Source organism: Antedon bifida, chromosome 6, assembly GCF_963402885.1.
Source record: "Antedon bifida chromosome 6, ecAntBifi1.1, whole genome shotgun sequence".
Classification (NCBI taxonomy): Eukaryota; Metazoa; Echinodermata; class Crinoidea; order Comatulida; family Antedonidae; genus Antedon; species Antedon bifida.
In genome coordinates, this window is record NC_136231.1 from 24,099,534 (window position 1) to 24,119,354 (window position 19,821).

Below are 19,821 nucleotides of genomic sequence, written 5' to 3' on the forward strand. Positions count from 1 at the left end.
CATACGTTACGTCAGCATCTGTTTCTGTATCCGGTGGCATGTCCGAAGCATTTAACGAATCGTAGGCTTCGCTAGAATCTTGAACATTGTGTTTCTTCTGATTTGCTACGTCATACACATTTGGCGGTACGTCATACACATTTGGCGGTACGTCATACACATTTGGCGCCACGTCGTTTTGGTTTCCGGGTGGTGACATGGCTGCGTTCTCTGTAAATTCATCGGAGTGTGCGTCAATAAGTACGCCATTAGAATATGAAACTCGTCCCCCTATTGAATAAAAGAGAACAAAATGTATACAATACAATACAATATGATTAGAATAACGGAACTTCAAACTTGAAAGAAACAATTTTAATATATCTGGTATTAGACTAAGACTCCCTAAAATCAATCTATGTAGAACAAGGAATTCCTTTGTTGTAAATAGCATTAATATGTACAATTGTAACGTTCCTCGATAAATATTTGTTGTAAATTTTAATGGTTTTAACAGTATTTTACAGAGCCTGTGGCGCTTCTAACAGTATTTTAACATTGCCATATGAAATTTTATGTATTTTTGCTTTGTTGTTTTATTGTCTTAATTATGCCAACCAAAACAAATTTCCCTTTTAAAGTGGACCAATAAAATTTCTTGAATCTTGAACAAATACAGACGGCAATCACATAGGTGGATTCAAATGAGAAGCCGAAATATCTCCGGTTCTTAACTAAGGAATGGAATTGTTTTGTTGACATCATAAATCCGCCCCAGATGTTTTTTTATAGTAAATTTTTCTTGAATCTTTGAGATTTTCGTACTTAGTTTCATAAAAGAATCACAACATTAGAACAAAAAATGAAACTAAACACATTATTTAACCGCGTTTTAAAGAGGCACGTCAATTAAAGTAACTTGTCTGATGGTTTGGTAAGTGTACACATTACGGCGATAGATTTTACCGTATCCTGAGTAGGCCCTACCAAAATGTACATACCTTTGGCATAATTGCTATCTGAAGTAATTCGCTTCTTTTTCCATCGAATAACAAAGAAAGCAACGATTATTATCAGGATTATAACCACCAACGGCACACAAATAATAACCAATATATCATCGCCTGGTTCATTTCCTGAGTTAAAATCTGAACTTGCCATATTTTTCGTTGATGACACAGTGTAGTCGCTTGTATTTGTTGAAAGTATATTTCTTGAAGACGTCAACATTACCGGTGACGCTTTTAACAAAGACGTCGTTGATACTGATCTGGGGGTCGTTGGTGACCGAACTGGGCATATTTCAGGAGATATATCTGTAAGGTAGAAACAGTCCACACGTTACATCACTTATTTTTATAAATAAATACTGATCAATTTAATGGTTCACAGTCCATTTTTTTACCAAAGGGTCTACGGATAATATGATTGCCTGGTGACGGCTATGGAAGTAAATCTAAAAGTTTAAAAATTCAATCTTGGTCTATAGGATCTTTATTAATCTATACTGTCTATTTAATAATCATTTTATTATAAAATAATTCATATTTATATTTTAGTAATCTAGATTAATTCCAGAAAATTGTATTGTCATGAAAAACAAGCACGATACTCGGGGTACAGCAAAAGAAGCTGTAATGACGTCATAAACATGTCCCTGTAGTATATTCATGCCAAATCCCAGCTCAATACTACAACGAATGAGGGAGGAGTAGTACTTTATAAATCGCACTTTTTACTCAATAGTGTCGGATGGAGAAGATGAGAGAGTCCTAGACTCGGGTACGAGTAAAAATCTCTATAGTGTCAAAAGTGTATTACTGACCAGTAGATTCACAGATAATGGTGTTTACCATATCAGTTTTTGAGCAGTCAATGTTTTTACTGTTTACGTCATTCGACAGAGTTCCATCATACACATTGATTATTGCGCATCCCTTGTTGAGATTTTTCTGGGGTAGTCTGTGCACATGGACATTGAACTTACTACCAGTTCCGTGTTTAAGAACATGCAAAACATTCTCTGTTAATTGATCGTATTCCTTAACACTGTTTATGACAGTAATGTTTCCATTAACCAGTTCACATTCACGTTGGGCATCAATGCACGATCTTTTATTGCTCAGTCTTCTTATAAATTGATAGCAGTTAGGGTTCTTGTATACGTTGCCGTCTACAAAAATAATTGTTTTAATATAATATTTGAAAGATGCATTTCATATCATTCAAATAAAGGCCTAAATAAACAACTTTTGAGAACATTTTCTTAAAATCATAATTGTATATCAAACAATTTTTTATTTCTTTTGTTAAATATTAAAATTTTAGGCTATTAATGTTAAATAGTAATTAACATCGCCTGTAAGTGGGGACTGTGTTTCTGTTGTTTTTTGTATAAATAAATAAAAAATGAATTTAAAAAATAGCACCACTAGGCAACTATTATAACGAAAAATCATACAAAGAACAGAAATAAGCCGACACCTTATTTTACCTGCATTATGCGTATTTCCTTTTGGGTCTTTGTATTTCCAATCCCCATTTTTAGGGTATATCAGGTAGCAATCCGGACCTGAACAATCAAAATCACTGTAAACAAAAGCAAACATACGTTAATACAAACGTTGAGAAGCAACTGTCAGTAATAAAGTATTATAGGCCTATTATTATGTGTTTATAATCTAAAAGTGGGGGCTACCCACACTCACAGTAATAAAGTTTATTAGTATAATTGTTTATATTATATCTAACAGTACCAACACACACAATAAGAAATTTGCGATTCAAAAGGCGATCAAAAGTGGTTAATACCTATTTACAGTATTGTATAGCATTACAATACTATTTTATTTATGTTTATTCTCCAAGGGGCCCGTAAATGTACCTACTTGTGTTAAACCATGGAGGTATGCAAGCATGGTTAAACCAAATAATTTGGTATGTTCCATTCATTGCAAATCAATACATTTTGTATAAACGTGTATTAAATCTATCAAAATAGTATTTTTTGAAGAAAATCGGCCTGTCTTCAACATTATGATACTGTACTCGAGCTGTTCAACCAGTTTTCAGCCATTAAAATGCGAATCATCCTCGTATTATTGTATGCGGGTATTTTTTAAGATGGACATGCATTAGACAGTGTATATACCACGATCGGAAAACACCCCTATTTGGTGCAAATCAACTTTATATACCATCGAGTAAACATTCTAGAAATAACGCGCGATTTACCCAATTTTGCCCTTACGTAAATTTATATATAATATAGATGCCTAACTCTTTATAAATTATAAAAGTTGTTTTCAGTTTAAACAATTTGTGCTATACATTTATTATAACATTTTGTTCTTAAATTGTGCTATAATATAGGGATAGGGATTCAGATAGAAATTAATTTTAAAATATTGATGAAACTATAATACGTAAAGCCTATAGCTAACAGTGAAAACATTTTCCTCTGGTTTCAACTATAGCTAACAGTTGTATTAACCAGCGGGTTTAGTTGATTCAAAATAATACACAAGTTAAACTGCATTGTTTTATGTTTGTTTCGTAACATTATAACATATGACTGTACGTTTTTACTGTAGGCTGGCTGACTTGACATTTCCCCAGATATGCATTAGGCCTTACGTTTTTTCACTGATTCCGTTCCGATGTCAGTGTTAGAAATAGCTAGCTACATTCTGTCATGGATGATGGATGTCTTATTATGTTAATACTTACGCAGGACATGATCCAGTTCCGGATATTCCCCATGTTAACAAGCATATTACCACCACCGAGACACACTTCGGCCATTGTATAAACTTGTGCATATTTAGGCCTAACTGCTTCGCGCTCTTGTTTTTCATGTATGGAACGACACGGAAGTAACTACTTAATTATACCACAAGTGAAATCTTAGGTTTGTATTAGCATGTCCTTGTTATGATATTGAATTACACGGATACATTTATGAATAGAAAAGTTGTTTTACAGACATTGTTCCGTCATGTAAAAACCAATATTAATTCTTTCCAAAAGAAATTATTTCCAGTTTTCGCACAAAGAGATCCTATCTAAGAATGGTCAAAAGATTTTCTGCCGTACTTTTTGTTAAGAAATCATGGTATATATTCTTATAATCGCCATGCATGCTTTTATGCAATTTACTGAATCATGTTTTTTAGTAATAATTCAAACATTAAAAAGATTTGCATACTTTTTTGGATCTGGATGTCATTGGTTCGAGACCCATTACGTGCCAATGTTTAAATATACAAATTACTTATGCCAAACATCAGACTAAAAGAGATACGTTTTATTAGCTAAAAATACATTCTTATACACACTTGTAATGACATTATAATTTTATTGTTATTAATTTCCAAATACTGTAGAAATAAAAACAGAGAAAAATACATAATAGATTTGTCAAAGAATATTGTATTACTCAACAAAATGCACTGTAAGATAGTTATTGAAATAAGATTTAAACTATTCCTCATAATAAACATGGTAAAATGAAGTGATTTAGGAGCGTGTTTTTCTAAAGAACACATTTCCCTCCATTTCTTTTGTACCAGTTTGTATGTATACAGTAGGCCTTATAGGTATTGCACTAAAATGCTATCAAATCTTAACAAGTTTAATCATAATTATTCAGCTTTTAAATGTTTGTGTATGCAAGTTAGATGTGTAAATGAATTCATGGTATTAAATCATGATGCTACTAAATAATCATGCTACAACATAATAATGGATTTTGATGTATTATTTCAATGGTGCATTTCGAGTGTACATATTATACATTAACTTCGAATGGCTTTTAATGCTGCTAAAGCCAAGTAGTGATTTTGATTTAACATTTCCTTGTATTATCACTAAGATCGTTGGAAGACCAACAACAACATAGGAATATTCCCTACAACTATTTATAGAATGGACACTGACAGAGTTTGTTTAAACTAATTCTCCATGACTAGTTAGGCCTACCAGTATAATCAATACCAATCAATAATCTTTTATTTCAGCATTTAACACCATAGAAATACATAATATACATACATCTTTTATACCATAAAAAAAAACCATTTAAAGCCATATAAAGATACAGATAATTCGACATAATAATACAAAAGTAAAATTCCAAGTATTAGAAACAGTATACTCTCATTATCATCATCCATGTAATACAGCGTAGCAAAATGATGTTTAGTCGCCACAACTAGACAATTTAATATAAAAATAAAAATGAATAATATATTTTTTCACTCAGAACTGTTTTATACAAAATGTTTACGACGGGTTAGAGTGCAATAGTGCAAAATAGGCAATTGCGTAGAGTTTATGAATGTTTCATTGTGTTTCTAATAATAAGGGCATGGGATGGGAGGGGGTGGGGGCTGTAGGTGCACGTGTGCCGCTTCTGACAAGCAAAAAAGGTCACCCCCTTTACTGTTATAACAGTTTTAAGAAGAAGGGATGAAAACACCTGTTGTGCAAATTAAATTAGAAATAATAATAAAATAAATTTCAGCGTAGAAAAACTGGCAATTTCAAATGTACGTACCGCAGGACTATAAAACATTGTCGTTTACAGAAGCAAATAGACACAATGATTTATGTAGTCAACCAAAATTAGCACCCTGGGAATTACTTCCGAAAGAGAAACTTGTTACAAAATGAGTCCACATTTTTTATTTGGACTCATTTAAACCACCCCAATTTGTGTTTTGTATCTAACATTAGGGTTGAGGGTTGAGGGTTGGGGATGAGGATAGGTACAAAGAGGAACAATTTTTTAATATATTCTTTATATTAAATTATTCTTTATATTTCTTTATTATCCACTCAGTAACGAAATATTTTTTTTATAGGCCTATAAATAATATACCACTAAATAGAGTAAAACATTTCCGATGTAATACTTTGTTAAAACTGTCACTGTCATAGTCGATTGAAATAGGAAAGTACATGTAACGACCACTACAACGTTTATATTCTTTGTAATTATTAAGACAAACGTTGAGAAGCAACTGTCAGTTAATAAAGTATTACATTATTATGTGTTTATTATCTAAAAGTAGGGGCTACCCACACTCACAGTAATAAAGTTTATTAGTATATTTGTTTATAATTATATCTAACAGTACCAACACACACAATATAATAAGAAATTTGCGATTCAAAAGGCGATCAAAAGTGATTAATACCTATTGACAGTATTGTATAGCATTACAATACTATTTATGTTTATTCTCCAACAAGGGCCCATTATCATGTACCTACTTGTGTTAAACCATGGAGGTATGCAAGCATGGTTAAACCAGATAATTTGGAATGTTCCATTCATTGAAAATCAATACATTTGTATAAACGTATATTAAATCTATCAAAATAGTATTTTTTAAAGAAAATCGACCTGTCTTCAACATTATGATGCTGTACTCGAGCTGTTCAACCGGTTTATAGCCATTAAAAACAATTATCGTAGGAGGAGAAAAGACAATGCGAAGCATCCTCGTATTATTGTATGCGGGTATTTTTTAAGATGGACATGCATTAGACAGTGTATACCACGATCGGAAAACACCCCTATTTGGGGCAAATCGTTGAACCTAAATTGGTTTTAATTGTCAATAACTAATTATCGAACTCAATTTAATCAGTAAACAGGGTTACATTAGGTGGTTAAAATCAGTATCAACCAACCGAACCAACTTTATATACCATCGAGTAAACATTCTAGAAATAACGCGCGATTTACCGAATTTTAACCTTAACGTAAATTTATATATAGATTCCAATAATTAGCAAATTAGTCCTCTGTTTATTTGCATATCTGTTCCATATTTTTTTTATTATTATTCTTTTGTATTAAGGAAACGTAGCACTGTATACTTGCTTAGCTGTGTGCGTTTGATGAATCCCAATCTTTCGCTATTGGTCTAAAGTACAATTTGTAAGTACAGGTTTATGGTTGGTTCTGAGGTTTTAAATTTACATTGGCCAGTACAAAATCAGATTAGTTACTATTTTTAATTCTGAAAGTAACAAGGCCATATACATTGGCTGGCCCACTCGCGCGCGCAAATTTGAGTTAGTGTTTACCGACCGACCGACATAGTGAGCTATAGAGTCGCGTTTGATCTTTTCTTTTTTTTTAGTGCACGGTACAATTTTCTGTCATTAAGTACAGTTTCATTTGTTCATTCTGCTTCCGGCCCCGGCAATTTCCTAAACTTAGTTCCACCATAAATCAACATAGTTCAATGCACCAACCCATACTCGTATCAGTCTATGCTCTTGCTACTATAACTTTTGATTTAATTATGTTGTGTATTTACATACATTACACAAAATAACATTATTGTTTTCATGATTTGGATTGATCTTAATTATTATATACTGTATTTTAAAAATTAGATGAAAATGATCAATCTCATAAATAAATCAAGCAAGTAATTTATGAAATATCTTCTTTTGAAGTAAAATATTTGAACATGTTACTACTACTGTTACAAGTTTATTATTTATTACGTTGAAGCCGATCATAAGTAGAATCTTCTGGTGACGTATTTATCGATGTGTCCACGTAAGAGTACATGCCGTCATTTTGTGGTGAAGTATCTATGTCCAGCTTTCCATATTCATTGCCGAAGTTATTATTCTGAGCTTCTTCATTGGCCGCACTGTAAATGTCACCATCGGGTTTTTCGTCAGTGTTTGTACCTGTTGTCGACTGCATGTTGGTAGAATTAGCGTAATAAGCTTCTGTTGTTGTGTTTTCATATGTTTTGTTCTCGTTATTATGCTCATCCTTTCCCGAGTCCATTTCGGCAGCATTTATGCAATCATACAGCTCACCGCCAGTCTGCAGTTCGTCTGTGTTTGCATACGTTACGTCACCATCTGTTTCTGTATCCGGTGGCATGTCCGAAGCATTTAATGAATCGTAGGCTTCGCTAGAATCTTGATCCTTGCGTTTCTTTTTATTTGGTACGGCATAGAGAGCCAGTGCCACATTGTTTGAGTTTGCTGGTGAGGACGTGGTTTCTTCCATGTCATGTTGGGTATGTTCTGTGCCTTTGAAAAGAGCAGCGTTCATTGGTGTTTCTGGTGGTGACGTTATCTCGTCTGAATGTGTGGGGATAAGTACTCCATCACCATATGAAAAACCTGCTGAAATAAACAACAAATATAAATAAAAGATAAGATTGAAAAACAACTAAAAAGCACGGTTGCTGTTTATCTGGGGTTCTGGCGATGACAAAGAAGGGACATATTCCAGGATATATATCGGTAGAAAATTTTAACAATTTATCTTAAAAATAGATATAAAATAGCATAAAATGAAAAATAAAGGATATCAGACCTAACCATTCTAGAAGAGAAAGTTACGCCTTTCTAACATTACAAATGTTACCCTGTGTATCAAACTTTACGCACCTTTATGTACCATCTGTCGTTTTTTCTTTTTCCGTCGAATGAGAAAGAAAGCAGTGAGTACAATCAAGATTATAACCACAACTAACGGCACACAAATAGCAACCACTAAATTAGTACTTGACCGTTCAGATACATTTGGTGGAGATATTATGTTATTCGTTGATGAATTCGTATAGCCGCCTGTCGACGTTACTGATGACGTCGACGTTACTGATGACGTTTCCAGTAATCCAGTAGATTCACAGACGATGCTGTCAACCATATCAGTCGTTGATGAGCAGTCAATGTTTTCACTAGTTTCGCTATTGGAAAATGTTCCATCATACACATCGATTATTACGCATCCCCTCTTCAGCTTTTTCTGAGGTAGTGCCGATTCTACATGGACGTTAAATTTACCATTAGACCTGACGCGTAGAACATGTTCTACGTTCTCTATTAATTGGTTGTATTCAGCTTCACTATTTATAACCGTGATATTCCCGCCAACAATTGCACATTCCTGTTGGGCATCAATGCACGATCTTTTATTGCTCAGTCTTCTTATAAATTTATAGCAGTTAGGGTTCTTGTATACGTTGCGTTCTACAAAAATAAATAAATAATAAAATAGAATATTTGAAAGATGCATTTCATATCATTCAAACCTACGTCAAGCCTAAATAAATAACTTTTGAGAAATTTTTTTTAAAAATCATATTGTATATCAAACAATTTTTTATTTATTAAACTATTATAATTTTAGGCTATTAATGTTGAATAGTAATAAACATCGCCTATAAGTGGGGACTGTGTTCCGTTTGATATGTTTTTTGTACAAATAAATTTAAAAAATAGCACCACTAGGCAACTATTATAACGAAAAATCTTGCAAAAGAACAGAAATAATCCGACACCTTATTTTACCTGCATTATGCGTATTTCCATCAGGATCTTTGTATTTCCAATCTCCACCTTCAGGGTATATCAGGTAGCAATCCGGACCTGAACAATCAAAACCACTATAACAAAAGCAAACATACGTAACGTAACATTAGATTTGTACTATAGCGATTAGTAACTATCGATTATCTTATAGTTATTTGTACACATACACACACCTGGCGTAGCCATGTATTTTACTATTTGTCAGAATATTTAGGCGTACAAAACTGCATCAATTACGTTATACAAATCAATTAGACAAATTATTTATATTCGAGTTGATTAACCATTTATGCATTTTTTCCAATTTAGAGAATGTTTTATTTAAGTATGAACTAAGACTGAAAAAACTGAACAATCAAAACCACTATAAACAAAAGCAAACATACGTCCGCTCAATTAAAAAAACAACTGTAGTGGTGTTTTAGTTTTAGTTTCGAAATATCGTAATGTATTTCAGAATTCAATTGATTTGCCTAAAAGTAATTTTTTAACTAAAACATTCTTTTATAGGCCTAACTCTTTATAAATTATAAAAGTTTTTTTTCAGTTTTAAAAAGATTTGTTCTATACAGTATAACATTTTGTTTTTAAATTTTACTGCCTGAGTATGTACATTTTCTAGTGCATCTTTCTTTCCTGTAATTAAACATCCCTATAATATATCCAGATAGAAATTTGTAATTGTCCGGGTGGTAGTTGTCCTAAGGGGGTAGTTGTCCTAGACCCTTGCTAACAGTTGTACTAACTAGCGGGTTTAGTTGATTCTGAATAACAGTATAGAATCACACAAGTTAAACTGTATTGCTTTATGTTTGTTTTGTAACATTATAACCTATGAGTATACGTTTCTACTGTAGGCTGGCTGACTAGACATCTCCCCAAACTGCAAGGACTATGCATATAATACTGTTAGGCATTACGTTTCTTCACAGATTCCGTTCCGATGTTAGTGTTAGAGGCTAGCTACATTCTGTCATGGATGTCTCATTATGTTAATACTTACGCAGGACATGATCCAGTCGCTGATATTTCCCATGTTAACAAGCATATTATTATTACTGGGACACATTTCGGCCATTGTATAAACCTGTGCATATTTAGGTCTACTGCTTCGCGCTCTTGTTTTTCATGTATGGAACGACACGGAAGTTACTGCTTAATTATATTACAAAAGTGAAATCTTAAGATTGTATTAGTATGTCCTTTTTATGATATTAAATTACACGGATACATTTATGAATAGAAAAGTTGTTTTACAGACATTGTTCCGTGTTAAATGCAATATTAATTATTTCCAAAGGAAATTATTTCCAGTTTCCGCACAAAGAGATCCTATCTAATAAAGGTCAATGGATCTTGTGCCGTTACTTTTAGTAAAAACAAGGCCATATACATGGCTGCAGTCGCGTGCTCAAATTTGAGTTAGTGTTTACCGACCAACCGACCGACAGTGATCTGTTGCACGCGACTAAAAATAAAAAATATGGTATATTCTTATAATCGCCATGCATGATTTTATGCAGTTTACTTACTGAACCATGCTTTTTAGTAATAATTCAAATATTGAAAAGATTGGTTGCATACTTTTTATGATCTGGAGGTCATAGGTTCGAGTCCCATTACGTGCGAATGTTTAAATATAGTAGCCTACAAATCACATATGCCAAACATCAGACTAAAAGAGGTACGCGTCATTAACTAAAAATACATTCTTATACACACTTGTAATACATTATTAATTTTATTGTTATTAATTTCCAAATAGAAATAAAAACAACCTTCAAATTATGAGGTAAGAGAAAAATACATAATGGATTTGTCAAAGAATATTGTATTACTCAACAAAATGAATTGAAATTAGTTTTAACTCCTCATAATAAACATGGTAAAAAGTGATTTAGCGAGTTTCTGTTTCTGTTTCTAAAGAACACATTTCCCTCCATTTCTTTTGTACCAGTTTGTATTTATACAGTAGGCTTATGTATTGCAATAAAATGCTATCAAATCTTAAAAAGTGTAATCATAATTATTCAGCTTTTAAATGTTAGTTTATGCAAGTTAGATAAATGTAAATTAATTCATGTTATTAAATAATAATGAATTTTGATTTATTATTTCAATGGTGCATTTCGTGTTTACATATTATAGCCTACATTCACTTCGAATAAGTTGTATTAGATCACTAAGATCGTTGGAAGACCACCAACAACATAGGGATATTCCCTACAACTATTTATAGAATGGACACTGACAGTAGTTTGTTTAAACTAATTCTCCATGACTAGGTTAGGCCTACCAGTATAATCAATATCAATCAATAATCTTTTATTTCAGCATTTAACACCATAGAAATACATAATATACATACATCTTTTATAGCATAAAAAAAAACCATATAAAGATACAGACAATTCGACATAATAATACAAAAGTAAAACTCCAAGTATTAGAAACATTATACTCTCAGTATCATCATCCATGTAATATAGCGTAGCAAAATGATGTTTAGTCGCCACACCTAGACAACATACAAATAAAAGCTAATCAGAACTGTTGTATACAAATGTTAACGACGGGTTAAAGTGCAATAGCTATGATCTTCCTCTATATTTACTGATAATACGGAAACGCGATTTCCAGAAAAAACGTTATGTAGGCAATAGAAAGCTTTTCAATTAAAATTTCCATTTTAGTGTGCTTTGAGTAATGTAGGAATGTTTCATTGTCTACTTCTAATATTAGGGCGTGGGATGGGAAGGAGGGGGTGGTTGTAGGTGGTGTATGCAATGGTGCACGGGTGCCGCTTCTGACAAGCAACAAAAAGTTACCCCTTTTGCAGTTTAAGAAGAAGGTACGACAACACCTGTTGTGCAAATTAAATTCCGTCAAACAATATTAGCCAATTAGTCCTCTACTTATTTGCAATGTTACATCTGTACCATTTTTTAAAAATTATTATTCTTTTGTATTAAGGAAACGTAGCACTGTTTACTTACTTAGCTGTGTGCGTTTAGACGAACCCCAATGTTTCGCTATTGATCTAAAAGTACAATTTGTAAGTACAGGTTTATGGTTGGTTCCGAGGTTTTAAATTTGTATTGGCCAGTACAAAAAATAGATTAGTTACTATTTTTAATTCTGAAAGTAACAAGGCCATATACATTGGCTGGCCCAGTCGCGCGCGCAAATTTGAGTTAGTGTTTACCGACCGACCGACCGACCGACCGACATAGTGAGCTATAGAGTCGCGTTTGATATTTTCTTCTTCTAAGTGTACGGTACAATTTTCTGTCATCAAGTACAGTTTCATTTGTTCATTCTGCTTCCAGCCCCGGACATTTCCTAAACTTAGTTCCACCATGGAGCAACATGGTTCCACCTCCCTAAGATATGCACCAAACCATACTCGTATCAGTCTATGCTCTTGCTACTATAACTTTTGATTTAATTATGTTGTGTATTTACATATCAAAATAACATTATTGTTTTCATGATTTGGATTCATCTTAATTATTATATACTGTATTTTTAAATTTGATGAAAATTATCAATTTCATAGATAAATCAAGCAGGTAATTTATAAAATATCTTCTTTTGAAGTAAAATATTTGAACATGTTACTACTACTGTTACAAGTTTATTATTTATTACGTTGAAGCCGATCATAAGTAGAATCTTCTGGTGACGTATTTATCGATGTGTCCACGTAAGAGTACATGCCGTCATTTTGTGGTGACGTATCTATGTCCAGCTTTCCATATTCATTGCCGAAGTCATTATTCTGAGCTTCTTCATTGGCCGCACTGTAAATGTCACCATCGGGTTCGTCAGTGTTTGTACCTGTTGTCGACTGCATGTTGGTAGAATTAGCGTAATAAGCTTCTGTTGTTGTGTTTTCATATGTTTTGTTCTCGTTATTATGCTTTTCCTTGCCCGAGTCCATTTCGGCAGCATTTATGCAATTATACAGCTCACCACCAGTCTGCAGTTCGTCTGTATTTGCATACGTTACGTCAGCATTAAGATCTGTTTCTGTATCCGGTGGCATGTCCGAATCGTAGGCTTCGCTAGAATCTTGATCCTTGCGTTTCTTTTTATTTGGTACGGCATAGAGAGCCAGTGCCACATTGTTTGAGTTTGCTGGTGAGGACGTGGCTGCTTCCATGTCATATTGGTTATGTTCTGTATCTTTGTAAGGAGCAGCGTGCATTGATGTTTCTGGTGGTGACGTTATCTCGTCTGAGTGTGTGGGGATAAGTACTCCATCACCATATGAAAAACCTGCTGAAATAAACAACAAACATAAATAAAACATACGATTGAAAAACAAATAAAAAGCACGTTTGCTGTTTATCTGGGGTTCTGGCGATGGCAAAGAAGGGACATATTTATTCCAGGATATTTATCGGTAGAATAGTGTTACAAAACTAAGTATAAGTAGACAAAGCCTAAAATGAAAAATAAAAACATAACCATTCTAGAAGAGAAAGTTATGTCTTTCTAACATTACTAACAAAATGTTACCCTGTGTATAAAACTTTACGCACCTTTATCTACCATCTGTCGTTTTTTCTTTTTCCGTCGAATGAGAAAGAAAGCAATGAATACAGTCGAGATTATAACCACAACTAACGGCACACAAATAGCAACCACTAAATTAGTACTTGACGGTTCAGATACATTTGGTTGAGGTATTATGTTATTCGTTGATGAATCAGTATAGCCGCCTGTCGACGTTACTGGTGAAGTTTCCAGTAATTCTGACACGGGGGTCATTGCTGTTGCCGGTAGTGGGCATATTTCAGGAGATATATCTGTAGAAATTTTAAATATATTATATTATCTCAGATGAGCTTGAAATTTAATTGCAAATGTATTAAAGATGTAGGCCTATTGTCCCCCAAAACATGAAAAATGAAGATTATCTAAATCAGACTTTGAATAGGTTATTTTGTAATTTTAATAAAGTTAATCACTTTTTTAAAAAAATTTAAAAAATGTTTTCACTTATGAAATAACATAATAAATGGTTAAATTCATTGGATGGTAGCCAATCTGACCATTTTTTGCTTTAGGCCTAATTACAGTTTTTCAGGTAGGCCCTAAATATATTTTTTTTTCAGATCCAATTTCTGGTCAAAGTGGATAACTATTATGTGACATTAAAAAAATATATATATTTTTCAGGGGGACAATACACCTTTAAGAATAGCAGTTGAATAAAATTATGGTCTAATGATATTAATAAAGGTAAATCAAACAAAACAGGAATTATATCACAGGTTCTATGCGATGCATTTCAATTAGGCCTACTAGTTTCCATATGTAAAAAATAATTTATAAACCAAAGATCAAAGTATTATATCAAGTATATATACATTTCCATTGGACAACCGCCCAAAGTGGTTTCAGAACAAGAAACACAAAAAAAAAACTTAATGGCCAAAAGTAGATGCAGAGAATCAACAATTATTCATTATTGTTGTTTTTTTTTAATTATAATAATAATAATAACTTTGTTTGGATTGATGCTTTTGCAACAGCGACACAAAAGAAACGGTAGTGCATCATAAATATACAAATTACAAAAACCATTATCAAAAGTACAATATAAATAAAACAATACAATCAAAATAAATAAGAAAAATACAACAAACTTTACAGTAAATACTTGCCTTTTGTATATACCTTTTACAAAACTTATCACATATATCATACAGAAGATTAATCTTTGGGTCATTAATAAAGTAGTCAGATTTACCAAGAGTTAATTTTAAATGTGAATCATCAGAAATAAAGAGAGACCAATAATTAAACAAATCGTTATGATACCAAGGCACTTTCAAGATTAATAAACTCTACTACTAAACTAAACTGGCTCTGATAGCATTCAGACATTTACATATAAAAAAGAAGTGAATTAGATCTTCGGATCCTTCATTACATAGTGGACACTGTGCTATCATTGTCCTGTTGCCATTTTGCACCTTTGCTATTGAGATGTAATGTATTTGAGAGGGCTTGAATTTCAAAATGTATTACTTTATTATAAATACTGATTTTCTGCAGGCGTATTTGATTTGCTATACGTCAACAATATTTTAAATAATAATTTAATGCATGATAGATTTTTGACTTGTTTTACTCTTTCTTTTTACTAAACATTAGGCCTACCATTGGCATTGAATGAATAAATAAAAAAGCACATTTTACAATGTGATTTTCATTTTTATAAAGGTACTTTACGGAACTCATAATTACATTTGATTGTCTGCAATCAATTTTTACCACAGACAATCAAAATGTAATCGTAAATTCTTATATATTGTTGTTTTATAGAGTTTAATGAGTATACACTCATAGTGGCAGGTTTGTTGTAATCGGATTGTTTAGGCGTCGTCATTGCTTCGAATAGACTACACACGGGCGGGTTGTACAAAGGATAATTTTATTTAGTGTACTCAGTGTATTAAAATGTTAGTTTATAGGCCTACTCACCAGTAGATTCACAGATAATGGTGTTTACTAAATCAGTTGCTGAACAGTTCATGTTTTCACTCTTTACGGTATTCGGATAAAAAGCTCCATCATACACATTGATTATTGCGCATCCTTTGTTGAGATTTTTGTGGGGTAGTTCTGATTCTACATGGACATTAAATGTACTAAGAGACCGGGCACTAAGAACATCTAAAACTTTATTTGTTAATTGATCGTATTCCTCATCGCTATTTATGACAGTGATGTTCCCGCCAACCATTTCACATTCACGTTGGACATCATCACATCTTTGTTTATTGACGAATCTTTGTCTTATAAATTTATAGCAGTTGGCGTTGCTGTATACGGGTCCGACTGTAAAGAATAATTGTACTTACGATGACATAGAGAATATAAAAAAAGACGTATTTAATATCACCAGTAGAATGTATTACTTAGGCCTACATGACTAGTTCAAACACTATGTAATATTAAATACTTTATGATTTTTTTTTAAATTTAGATATTTAAATAATGTTTATATTTATTATGGTATCAAATAATTCGATAATGTCTGATCACATCGCTATTTACTAGGTCATTGCTGTTTTTAACATTTGTCTATTATTAAATTATACCAATTAATATTTTTACTAATAACGCTGTCTCAATCATCATGATTTTATTATAAATAATATAGGCCTATTAAACACTATTTTGATATTAGAATAACATTAATACTAAACTGATAATACATTTAATGTACTACTAATTATTTAATAATTACAAAGAGTATTATGTGTTATACGTTCCTTACTGTTTTTACTAATTATTAAGATCAATGATGGAACAATATTGTTAAAATAATAATTATGATATTAATTTTATATACACAAAAGAACTGTAATCCAAATACTGGTGACAACAATTGTTTAACCTGTATCAACCGTCGTTCCGCCTGGCTTTTTGTATTTCCATCCTCCATTTTCAGGGTATATTAGGTAGCAATTATCCACACCTGAACAATCAAAACCACTATAACACAAAAGTATAACAGATAATAATAATAATAAACAGACAAAATAAAGCTACTGTTTCCTGTTCCGTTTCACTAAACGGAAGACGGCGCCGTGTAACGAAACATTGACGAGGTCCGCCTCGTTGTTGACTGGATGGGCGTCAATATGTTCTTATTTGGCTTTTCTATTCTCTATACAGCATTATGCACTAATTCAATATTTGACTTTATTTAATTATCAGAGTTACACATGCATAAACAACAACGATAATTAATAATTGAAAATAAAAGATTTATAATGTAGCACAATTAAAAAGTGTCAAAGAAACGTATTTCCTCCATTGAATCATGTCCCAACACTATTTTATATGCATTTGTGCTTAGGTGGGTTTTGTTTATGTGGCTTCCGTTTTTTATTTTTACTAATAATATTTCATTAAATCTTCAAATATGAGAGTTACTTACATACATATATTATTAATACATACAGGTAGTATAGTAATATTGGAATTTTAGTAGGCCTAAGGTTTTTTAAATATCGGCTATTATCTATTATAGGCTTATTTTAATTAAAATTTAAAAAGTCACAGAAATTATCAAATAATGATGGTTGACTATTGACATTTATGAGTCATGGGCCAATTATAGCTAACTTTGGTGGTATGGTAGGTCACCAAATTACCGGGTAAATAAAAAACAAGGCCAACAGCCATAAGTCGCGTGCTCTCGGAAAAAATGAACTTTCAAAAAGTAATGTACTTTAAAACTTTTCTGTACATCAAAACAGTTTAAAAAGTACAGAAAAGCGATAAAACGCATAGTGATACCGGACCGACAGACAGACAGACCGACAGACCGACCGACCGACATAGTGAACTATTGAGTCGCGTCCACGCGACTAAAAACTGGGCCCATAGAGGGCGTAGATAAAAATGTTTAAAAATATTATAATACGACTAGCATTTAGAATAAATCAGATTATGTAGGAGAGTAAGAGCGTATGTATTGGGTGGAATAACACTAGAATAACAAATATAATATTCATCGCTTGTTTTTATACCATCCGTGCTGTGAATACAACATACAATATAATGAATACACATATGCTTACTGATAGATCTACCACTGGTGAAAAATAACATAGTAAATTCCGCCGTTCTATTTGAATACATCACTGTATGCGATATAAAACAAATCGATAGTTAGGTATTATCATACTTATGTAAGGAACAATGAATACTTTACTTACTTAGGACATGGTTCAGCCTCTGTCATATTCCATTTTAACATGCATATTACTACTGAAACACATTTCAGCCATTGTATAACCTTGTGCATAGTAGCTTTCCCGTTCGATAGGTGTATGAAACAACACGGAAATTACTACCACAAACTCAAAGCTTTGAGATATGTTTTGTAGTGGTGTTGCTTTCAGGGTCGATGAATGTATGGAATAACACGGAAATTATTATTTACCACGAACTCAAATCTTTGAAATAATATATTCGTATTTGTACTTCCGGGTTTAAGATCATTTTTGGGAAATGCAGTTTCATAGAAGTTTATGAATCGCTATTTTCACATAATTGTTTATAGAATTGTTTTTTACTCTCTCCCTTATACTACTTTGCTGACCCATATTGGTTAGTTTTAATGTTATTACAGTACAGTAATTGTCTTTCGATATATCATAATGTGCATGAAAATATGAAATATATTAAATAAGGAAATTATTTTTGAAGTTGTCTTTTATGGAACATAGGCTAAATATAATATCATTATGTAATAATTATAATATATAATTTATTATTAGTTTAATGAGTCTACATAACAAAAATTGCAGTAGGACAAACTTCGCTATTGCATCGAAGATTAAAAGCAATTTCAGCAAGGCCATATACATGGCTGCAGTCGCGTGCACACATTTTAGTTAGTGTTTACCGACCAACCGACCGACCGACCAACCAACCGACAGTGAGCTGTAGAGTCGCGTTTGCACGCGACTAAAAAGTAAACGGTGTGCGCTTATTAACACAGCTTTGTATTTTACCGCTTATTTTAGCAGTTTGCCCTCAGACTAAACATTGGATTGATTAGTTACTGCAATGTATTTGGAAAAATTCTTGCAAGGTATATTACTTACTTTGAATGCTTCGTTATCCATTTCCACCATTAACAAGTGGTCGTCAAACAAACCTATCGATTCCTTATTAAATTCTTGAATTGTTTTTTTTTTGTATGTGTTGTTTTAGTTTTTTTTTGTGGAGTGAGGATATGAGGAAAGGAAGGAAATGACATTAAAAAAAACAACTTGAAATATTTTGGAGAAACAACAATGAAACTCTAACACATCCTATTTAGTTTAAAATTAATGTCATTGTCGTAAAATATAATTTATTATTATTATAATAATCGTATTTTTCAGTGTACTGCAATGTGCTTAATTACTCAATAACATTTAGATAATATGATTTCTTTCCAGGATCATATTGATGTTTCAACCGCTAGAGACCAAATTCAAGTTTCTTCCTTCTATTATCTGTTTTACTGTTTTGTAGAGGAATCCTTCATTTTTCAGAAACTCATTTTAGTCATATTTTTAAGTAATACATTTTAGTCAGCACATTGTGTTGAGTCGGTCTATTTTAGTCAATGCATTTTGTCGATGAAGATTTAGTACAATGTATTCTCAGTCTTCTTATTTCATTCAGTTTCAAATGTATTTCCATTTTATATTACTATGAACAATAAAATAATATCAGTATCAGTATCAGTCGATGTAAAAGGCATTTAGTTGCATTTTAATTATCATTACAGTCAATGCATGTTTGTGGTAGTCGTTTTCATTTAATGCAGATTTAATCAATGTTGAGTATTAGTCGACCGTTAAAATCACATCTGTCCGAAATTGAATCATCGACAAAATTGATTCTATATAATAAACGCTTGTAATTCATAGAAACTAGATACGATGTGCCTCA

At 32.3% G+C, this 19,821-nt stretch overlaps 2 protein-coding genes across 3 annotated transcripts; both read right to left on the reverse strand.

Annotated features, from left to right (window-relative positions):
- Positions 1-6,890: 6,890 nt before the first annotated feature.
- LOC144844919 (uncharacterized) lies at positions 6,891-9,528 on the reverse strand. Its single transcript, XM_078702028.1, has 4 exons — positions 9,516-9,528; positions 9,322-9,399; positions 8,416-9,000; positions 6,891-8,145 (listed from the first exon to the last, which is right to left on the reverse strand). Exons 1-4 carry the CDS (start codon positions 9,526-9,528, stop codon positions 7,496-7,498), a joined length of 1,326 nt encoding a protein of 441 aa, XP_078558154.1. The 3' UTR covers positions 6,891-7,495.
- Positions 9,529-11,082: 1,554 nt separating this feature from the next.
- LOC144844563 (uncharacterized) lies at positions 11,083-18,218 on the reverse strand. Of its 2 annotated transcripts, none has more exons than XM_078701532.1 (5): positions 18,090-18,218; positions 16,760-16,857; positions 15,841-16,197; positions 13,890-14,156; positions 11,083-13,623 (listed from the first exon to the last, which is right to left on the reverse strand). In XM_078701532.1, the coding sequence occupies exons 1-5, from the start codon at positions 18,176-18,178 to the stop codon at positions 12,983-12,985; spliced, it is 1,452 nt and encodes a 483-aa protein (XP_078557658.1). In that variant the 5' UTR covers positions 18,179-18,218; the 3' UTR covers positions 11,083-12,982. The 2 variants fall into 2 exon arrangements, with proteins under 2 accessions (XP_078557658.1, XP_078557657.1); XM_078701531.1 differs by having other exon boundaries at positions 11,083-13,626.
- Positions 18,219-19,821: the final 1,603 nt, after the last annotated feature.

Coding starts and splice junctions, on each gene's coding strand:
- LOC144844563 (XM_078701531.1), bottom strand. CDS start 18,178: ATGCACAAGGTTATACAATGGCTGAAATGTGTTTCAGTAGTAATATGC. Junction 16,198..16,759: donor CGGAACGACGGTTGATACAG/GTTAAACAATTG, acceptor TATTCTTTACAG/TCGGACCCGTATACAGCAAC. Junction 13,627..13,889: donor ACGACAGATGGTAGATAAAG/GTGCGTAAAGTT, acceptor TGTTTATTTCAG/CAGGTTTTTCATATGGTGAT.
- LOC144844919 (XM_078702028.1), bottom strand. Junction 9,001..9,321: donor TGGAAATACGCATAATGCAG/GTAAAATAAGGT, acceptor TTATTTTTGTAG/AACGCAACGTATACAAGAAC. Junction 8,146..8,415: donor ACGACAGATGGTACATAAAG/GTGCGTAAAGTT, acceptor TTATTTCAGCAG/GTTTTTCATATGGTGATGGA.